The sequence below is a fragment of the Sebastes umbrosus genome, chromosome 13 (assembly GCF_015220745.1).
Source record: "Sebastes umbrosus isolate fSebUmb1 chromosome 13, fSebUmb1.pri, whole genome shotgun sequence".
Taxonomy (NCBI): Eukaryota; Metazoa; Chordata; class Actinopteri; order Perciformes; family Sebastidae; genus Sebastes; species Sebastes umbrosus.
In genome coordinates, this window is record NC_051281.1 from 9323024 (window position 1) to 9332150 (window position 9127).

Here is a 9127-nt window from a genome sequence, read left to right on the forward strand (position 1 = left end):
ATTTGTGTTACCCAATAGCACATAATAACTAAAATATATTTTTCATTATGTTGTTGATTCATACCAATAATTTATTTATTTATTAATAATTTTTGGCTTTTTGGATTGCTGAAATTTCTGACTTTAAGAATTCACCCTCTTAAACAAAACATCTAAAGACATTTAAAAACTGCAGTGTCTCACTCCTCCAATAAAAGTAGCTTAAATGTTATGTATCATTTATTTTGCATTACTTTCTAAGAAACCCATATGTAGTCATGCACAACACATCCCTCCAATTGGAAACTCTATATTGAAAGCACATTATATCAATCCTGCTGCTGTATGGAAACAAGAATTTACAGTTATCAAATGAGAAATAACTGTACAGAACATCCTACAAGCAGTTGTGGATGTCAAGTCAAGTTTATTTACACCTTTAAAAACAACTGGAGTTGACCAAAGTGCTGTACAAGTTAAAGTGAGCAGCGAGTAAAATATCATCAACAAAGCAACAAAAGAACATTTCCCTCTGGTTCCCACAATAAATCATTCATTACTCCCCACCAACTGTCCATGTCTGCATTTGGGTACCCCTGCAACACTCACAATATCCACTTTAAAGCCTGTAACAACAACATACGGCTGCTGTTTCAAAATCAAAGAACAAATTTAGTAATCAGAGCACTTGCATAAGAACATAGCACTATGAGAGAGCTAAATATTTTTCTGAGTTTATGAATGATTCTTTGTCAAAATCAGCAGAGTGAGGCACTGAGCTACAGATAGCAAGCAGCTGTGATAGCAGGAATTGTGTATTCTTGTTTCACAGTAAGGTAAAACAGCTTATATTACCATATTCAACTGTAGCCGGTGCTACAGTAATATTTTTGCTCACAGCTACAGCACTTTGTAATCATTATAAGTATGTTCTATTATTTTGATCATCATTGTTTGTTCATGCTTGTTGTCAAAACTTTTTGTATGCATTTCATTTGTTCATTCTAAATTCACAGAATTACTGTAATTGTGCTTGCATTGTTATATAACACTAAATATTAAGTGAGGTGCATTTCAATTATGTAGCATATTAGCCTAGGATCATTGAATCTCATTTATCTGTAGTGGTATTATTTTCTATTGTTTGTTGTGTCAAAATGTATTAGCACTTAGTAAAAGATGAAAAAAAAACAGTGTAGCATGCCTTTTTTGTTGTACCTTTTAAATTCTCCTGGCAAGATGTTGTGGAAACACTGGAGAATGGCCTCACGCTCTCCCGACTGTTCCTGGAAGACCTGAAAGTCTGTTACAGAGTTTCCCTCATAACAAGTCTGCATTGCTTCTGCAGCCATGACTGATTCCTGCAATGCATTACAGTACACATAATGGTTGGAAATCAAACAAATATCAAGGATTTATGCATGCAAAAAAAACTTTAAATTACTAGGGTACGCATCAGTCAAATGTTGTAAGTATGTCCAGCAGTTACCTTGAAGATGTGGAGAGTAAGGACAGAGAGTCAACTGTTCCCTAAGCCTAATTTAAACAAAACACCTTAGGGCCTAAGGTGTTTTGTTTAAGTTACTCTCCCCACCCATCAGCTTAGTTACACTCCTCTCCCTTAGGCTGTTTGGCTGTCCCCCCATGAGCTTTAGATGTTTTGTACATTTTGCACACCTATATGAACTGTAGCCAATCAGAGTCTGTGCTGTCAGATTCCTAGCCATTCTAATAATTATGTACAAATAAGCTTTGTACACAGAATAGTTTAATAATTTCAGAAACTATCTTTAAATCACTAATGGTAAACATCAATTGTACATTTTAAGTATTCAACAGTTACCTTGAATATGCAGAGAGTAAGGACAGTTACACTCCTCTCCCTTAGGCTGTTTGGCTTTCCTCCCATGAGCTTTAGATGTTTTGTACATTTTGCACACATATGAACTGTAGCCAATCAGAGTCTTTGCTGTCAGATTCCTATTCATGGATGTATTCCAGTGGTAATTCGATATCCTAGGGATAAGGGAAGCAACAAGACAGCCAAAGTACTGCCGTTTATTGTTTAGCGCACAGGGTACCCCCAAAAGGTACAACTACCACGCTGTCAACCATCATACCAAATTTGAAGTTCCTAAATTAAATAGTTTCCAAGTTCTGCTCCGGAAACGAAAGTGTGACACACGAACGGACGGACGGAAGGTCACGCTGTGCGCTATATACCCCCGACTACATTGTCGTGGAGGTATAATTACTTAAGTTACTCAAAACAAAATAAACACATTACTCAGGTAGATGAACAAAGGTTTTATTTGATTTGGTTTGTTATTTTCTCAGAGCGTCAACTCTATGTTCTAAGTAATCTAAGCAAGTGTTCTGGTGTTATCATTATTCTTCTCCTCCATGAAAAGTATCTATAAGCGCTTGTGCATATATCATGCTATAGTGTGCTAAGGAAATGTTTACATAGAAACACATCATGACCTAGCATATAACATGAGTCATCACAGAGCAACCTGTTTAACCACTTTGAATCAGATTATAGCCTTATCAAACTACAAGTAAAAACATGATTTGGTCCTGCAAACCACAAATCACTAAAAGTCACATACTGTACCTCCACCAAGGCTACATACTCTTCTAAATGTGTTATTCAAAAAACAAACAAGATGCACATGCAGGTTAGGTGACATGGTGACTCTACATCGCTGGTTTGTATGAATGTGTTTGTTTATGTATGTACTATGTGTTAAACTGCAGGCCTATTCAGGGTAAAGTGAATGCAAGAAGAAAAATCAACATATATGAACCTTTTTCAATAGAACATACTCACGCATAAACAAATATGCAGTTCACACCACAACTGAAGAATACCCTGCCATCTTTTTTAGTGCTGCTCTTGTTTCTGAGAAGCTCTAACATGCCTGCTCTGATCTCTGGGGTGAAGGACTGGTAGAAGTGATCTTTCGCTGTAAAGAAATTGAGCAGACGTTCTCCAGTCTGGCTGCTTGGATTGAAGCACTCAGAGATGTCGAAGGTGTTGGAAATGGCGTGCTCCTCATATTTCAGACCCTGGCTCTTCAGGCAGGAAATAACCTCTCCTGATGAGCGGGACACTTCGATGCCATTGATGCAGAGCTCCTTCTTGTAAGTCTTCCACAGGATGTCCCAGCCAGTGCCATCTTGATTGTATGAGATTAAAAAATACATTATTCCAGAAGTATTATATCGGCAATTATAATTTATATTACTATCAGTCCTCAACACAGTGTGCCAGATCATCTGCAAATTTTTTGTACAACACAGAAAACCCAAGAGGGCACTGTTCTTCCAGCACAAACAGAAATAAGTATCAGCCTGGGTATATGAAGTGTGCTCTTTAATAAAGATTAACACACAGGATAAGAGAAAGGACAGAAAGCAGTATGGAAAACTGGTAAGCAGTTCTACTTACCTGCTTGAACGATGATCATAAGCATGCCATTTTTCTTCAGAAGGCTGTGGTAGAACTTGATGGAGTCGTCGAGGTTATCCAAGAAATAGATCATCTGTTAAGGAGAGAGTTGTGGGGAACTTTTAATGTGACCTTTTGGATTGAAGCATGTGTCCTAAGGCAGAAAATGATCATCTGTTTGTACCTTGGCTTTCTATGTTTGCATGTTTTAAGAGTTGATTTTAATTATTTAAGTTGTATTGGACGGTTTAATATATATTCTTATTTGTTTATTGCATGTTTTAAGAATGTACAGTTTTTGAACCAGGTATATATTTTAGTGCTCACTCTGCCCTTTGATCCCTGCAATCTGAACCTTAATTACTAATTCATCACTGAGTCATTTTATTTTCATTTTCATTCTCGTTTTTATGGTATATTTTAGAGTATAAATAAATTAATACTTAAACAGTTGTTTTGTGTACTGTGTTGGTGATTTATGCTGCAGTCCCCCTGATTTTAAAGAACCTGAACAGACCGCTATTAATATTGTATATTATTATAGGCTAAATTATTAAATCCTAAGCTTTTTGGGTGCCTAAAAATGTCTTATTCAGCATTCAGTTGTACTTAGCTCCACCCTCTCGTGTCAACAAACCAAGGTGGCGACGACCAAAAACCATGATGGCAAAAGCCAAAGTACAACTTCACAGTCCACTTATTACAGTCTATGATCCATGATTGTCACAATTCTTAAATTGAATGTCTAAAAAGCAAAGTCATCATACATGAACCATGTGTATGAAGTCAAATCTCTTCATGTCTCCTTTTGCTTTGACTTCCATCTCATAGTCCTCACTCTTCATGAAATGCCAAGCAAATGGGATCGTCTGAAGGTTGGTGGTCTTTACTACCAGAGCTGTTAGTTGGACATAAAAAACAGAGAAAGCAGATAATAATATTGAGGTATATGTATACAGTATACAACTGAAGAAGGCAAAGGGATAAGAGATACAAATACAAATCTCAAAATGAAAACAAAAACATGTCACAGTGAGTCGTTCTCAATTGTCGTTACCTTTGAAGATGTCTGTGAGCTCAGAGCTGCCCTCCACGATGTCAGCAGTGATCGGGATGGCAGGTAATGTAGACTGCAGTAGAGTGAGCAGCTCGACATCCATATTACCTGGAACAAACCATGAAGTCTTTAGACTTGGAAATCCAACTGCCTCAGTGTTGCTGGTTTACATACTCCCATTTTAGTTCAGTATTTGAAAAGACTGATATTCTGCACACAAGATAATATTTAAGCAAAATAAAACAAATATCAGGATCCTTTCTGCCAATGTGCCAGTTTAAGTGATGGGGGACAAAACCCACAGTCCTTTTATCTGCATTTAAAAGATTATAGTAAGTAAATATGAGGCATCATCTTTTTAGTAAGAATTTGTCTGGACCAAGTATTTATTTTATATTTTTATAGTATTTTTGCACAGAAAAGGGACTTTGGATTTGGTTTCCCATCACTTAAACTGGAAGTGTTTAGTTGACAAGGAAGGGATCTGAACAGAAGGAATGATTACAGCAGCATAAAATCTGTCCATATTCGTATTGACTACTGTTTTAAGACATACTTGAATAAATTGTGAATTTAATATTTAAGCTACTTCTGCATATCACACATCACTGCAATAGTGCTATGAAATTTCTATGATGCCGTTTATTACATTCATTTGTCAGCTGCCTTTTGTCCAACATGCTTTATGTTTTGACTAACTTGCTCTACCACCTGAGTTACAGCCTCCCACCAAACCTACCTCCTCAAATGGAAATATATTAATAGTTTCAGTACAATAACAGCCTGTACCAATTATTCTAACCCACTGAAATACAAATATTGAAGAGTATTCTTTACATTTTGTATGCATTTATTTATTTTCAGACACAGCAGTAACAAGGGTTTGTTATTAAAAGGCAAAATTACACTACAGAGCCCAAACTATTTCAGCAAACCACAACAACATGTGTTCATACAACAGTTACCGGTTGCTTTATCTCATCACATACCTCCACCACTTCCAACACCAAGAACATCCAGGCTGCCTCTTCCAGCTCCAATTCTGCATCAAAACATGGTGATTGTGTGTCATTATTATTATGAATCCTTCATTAAACACAGTATAGAGCACCATAAAATCTGTACAAGATTAAAATTCATCAAAAAGTCAAAAAGCAATGTTCAACAACAAAAAAAAACATGCCGAAGTGGTAACAAAATTGAACTGTGTTGCCACCCATAACACACTTCGATGTTATCAGAGTTGTGTGGACATGGCAAATGGGCACAAAAAATTTACTTTTCACCAACGGAAAGGGCTTTATGATTGTGTTACTGTAGAACTAGTGCCAGCTTTTACCTGCATACAATTATAGACATCTCCTCTCCTTTTGAAAGGGCATTTTCCAACTTTTGAGAGGAGTCATAAAGTGAGAACTCAGTGAATGAGCAATAGTAAACAATTGTTAAATTAGAAAAACAAAGTGCAGTGTAGCACCCCCAGCCTTTCTTCTTGTACCTTTTAAATTGTCCTGGCAGGATGTTGTGAAGAAACTGGAGAATGATCTTGTGGTCTCCTGATTGTTCCAGGTAGAACAGAAAGTTTTGGACGATACTGCCCTCATAACAAGTCTGATGTGCTTCTGCAGCCATGACTGATTCCTGCAATGTTTTACACATAGGAAATCAAAACAAAATAAATATATATATATATATATATATATATATATGCATTAATCATTCATTGTAAGCATTCAACACTTACCTTGAAAATGTGGAGTGTAAGGACAGAGTTGAGTTCACTCTTAAGTAGCCGTTACCACCCTTCCCTCCCACAGGCTGGCTGGCTGTCCTCAAAAGCTTTTATTGTGCAACTCTTGAAAAATTAATCAGTCGCATAAATCTTACCTATGCATCGCAGTCAGTGCTGTCAGATTCCTGGACGTTTTCCAGTGGCAATTTGAAACCAGTCTTCATCGTTGATCGTTTACAACAATTCAAAATTTCAATAGAAATTTGTTTCAAATGTTCAAATTCAACCTGTTCAACCTGTAAACATGCAGAATGATGCGGGTGAATTTCTGGACCCTTACGTCCCACGTAAATGCTCTGCTAGCAACAGAATCATTGGAACAAAACAAGAAGGTTGTTGATCCTGACCTACAGCCATATCATTTCATATGCGACGTACTGACATTTGTCGACGACTGTATTGTCAGGGGTTTTTACTGCCTTATTCATAGACAGTGCTCATGAGACCCATCAGGGTATTGTCTGCACAAAACAACGCCTAAAAGAACAGTACTGGTGGCCAAAAATGGACACACAGGTGGAAATGCTGATTAAGGACTGTACTACATATAGACAAAACGATAAGTCAGTTGTGACTTACAATGCTCCACTCCATCCTGTGCCAATACCTGCTGCTGCATGGGAAAAGGTCTCGTCTTTAAGTAATACAGTTACTCTCCTACCACAGGCTGGCTAGCTGTCCTCACATGAGCTTTTGATGTGTAACTCTTGAAAGATTAATGTGTAGCCTACAGCTTCTGTGCTGTCAGATTCCTGTTCATGGACGTATCCCAGTGACAATTCAATATCAGCCTCATCATTAGTCTTTTACGAAATTTGTTTCAAATGTTTGATAGTTAAACTTAACAGAGCAAATTATATTATTTCATAAAGTCAAACAGTAAAACATTCAATATGTTGTACATTTGTTACACTTTTACTGTAATTTTTATGCCCCCACTTTTATGTAGTTAAAAACTTTGCAATCATGATCTATAGTACTTTGAGGAGCTTATACTATGGATGCTGTCACATTAATAGGCAAAACCTCTTATTAGTAACAAGCCGTGGGTCAACTTTTTGCTTCTGATGTGTGTTGTGTTCAGATTATATTGTTCTGGATTTGCATGTAGATGTTGTGGCCTGGTTACGGCGTCCTGCCGCTAGAAGTTGTTGTTGGAGTGGAGTAGTGTTGAGGACGAGAGGGGAAGGAAGAAGAGGGTGTTGTGAAGTTACCTCTTACGTATCTGTTGTGAGGAAACAAGTCAGCAGTATACATTTTACAGATTTGTGAGCTTCCTTGCATAATTGGGTATGTACTCTGTAACCAAATTCTAATATTGTTCAATGTTTTTAAAATGTGAATTTCTCTGCATCTTAAATAAAATAGTGTTATTAAAATATATCACGCAGCATTAAGTGCTGTTGTTCTTGATCCCAATATAAATCTGTCTGTGCATAGTACCATAGTACCTTTCAAGATGACACAATTGGTGACCAGGGTTTTCATGTGTTACTTATTTTTTTATTTACTAAGCAGATGACGTTCCTCTGCAGTTAAAAATTAAAAACCACTAGAACTACAACGGTTTGCTCTGAAGATTCCGGGGCGTTTATTGTGAAATATTAATCATGCTTTTTTTCCAGAACAGAAACTTGTCCCCATAGATGAGTTTTTCCTGTTTATGATCTCCTGTCAACTGGTTGCAGCCAGACCCAACAGTCAGCAGAATAATTATAAAATGGGCCAACTTCCTCTACTGCCCGCTCAGATCTGTGTGAACATTGATGACACTTGAAAAATTAGAGCTCATCTTCCACATGAGTTTAGGATCTATGCAGACACCCAGGTAATCATTGACTGTACAGAGCTGCGCTTCAAAACGTCTTATTTGACACTTAATACTATGACTTTTTTAACATACCATATTGTGACTTTGTATGACTTTTTTCTACATACTATACTTTGACTTTTTTTGACATACTATATTGTGACTTTTTATGACTTTTTTCGACATGCTGAACTATGACTTTTTATGACTTTTTTCTACATACAATAATATAACTTTTTTCGACATGCCATACTATGACTTTTGGACTTTTTTCAACATGCTATACTATGTCTTTTTTCATTTTTTTGACATACTATACTATGGCTTTTTTTATTATACTATACTGTGACTTTGTCATCCTTTTTTCAACATACTATACTATGACATTTTATGATTTTTTTTGGGATATACTATATTATGACTTGTTACAACTTTTTTTTTACATACTACACTATGACTTTTAAAAAAAAAAATCGACATACTTTACTATGACTTTTTTTACATACTATACCAAGACGTTTTTTACATACTATACTATGACTTTGTTTTTTTTTTTAACCTTTTGACATACTATATTACGACTTTTTTTTATTTTTTTTTAAAAAACTATACAATGTCTTTTTTTTGAGTTTTTTTCGACATATTATACTATGATTTTTTTGGATTTTTTTTCTTCATACTATATTATGACTTTTTAAGACACACTATACTATGATTTTTTTAAATTTTGCGACATACTATCCTATGACTTTTTTTTGTTGACATATTATACTATGACTTTTTTTCGACATACTATAATATAACTTAAAAAATTTTTCTTATGTCGAAACATTTCATGAAAAAAAGTCAGATTTTAGTCAGTCTAAATTTTTATGGAAAAAAAAGTCATAGTATAGTATGTCGAAAACTTTCATGAAAAAAGTTTTAGTATTGATGGTCGAAACATTTCATGAAAAAAAGTCATATTATAGTATGTCGAAAACTTTCATGAAAAAAAGTTATAGTATTTATTGTCGAAAACTTTCATGAAAAAAA

General features: G+C 35.6%; 1 protein-coding gene across 2 annotated transcripts; it reads right to left on the reverse strand.

Annotated features, from left to right (window-relative positions):
* Positions 1-2266: 2266 nt before the first annotated feature.
* On the reverse strand, positions 2267-8249 carry LOC119500604 (histamine N-methyltransferase-like). Of its 2 annotated transcripts, XM_037790422.1 has the most exons (7): positions 6235-8248; positions 5989-6131; positions 5480-5532; positions 4491-4598; positions 4201-4331; positions 3434-3527; positions 2267-3161 (listed from the first exon to the last, which is right to left on the reverse strand). In XM_037790422.1, exons 2-7 carry the CDS (start codon positions 6120-6122, stop codon positions 2809-2811), a joined length of 873 nt encoding a protein of 290 aa, XP_037646350.1. In that variant the 5' UTR covers positions 6123-6131; positions 6235-8248; the 3' UTR covers positions 2267-2808. The 2 variants fall into 2 exon arrangements, with proteins under 2 accessions (XP_037646350.1, XP_037646349.1); XM_037790421.1 differs by having other exon boundaries at positions 5989-8249.
* Between the last annotated feature and the right edge of the window lie 878 nt (positions 8250-9127).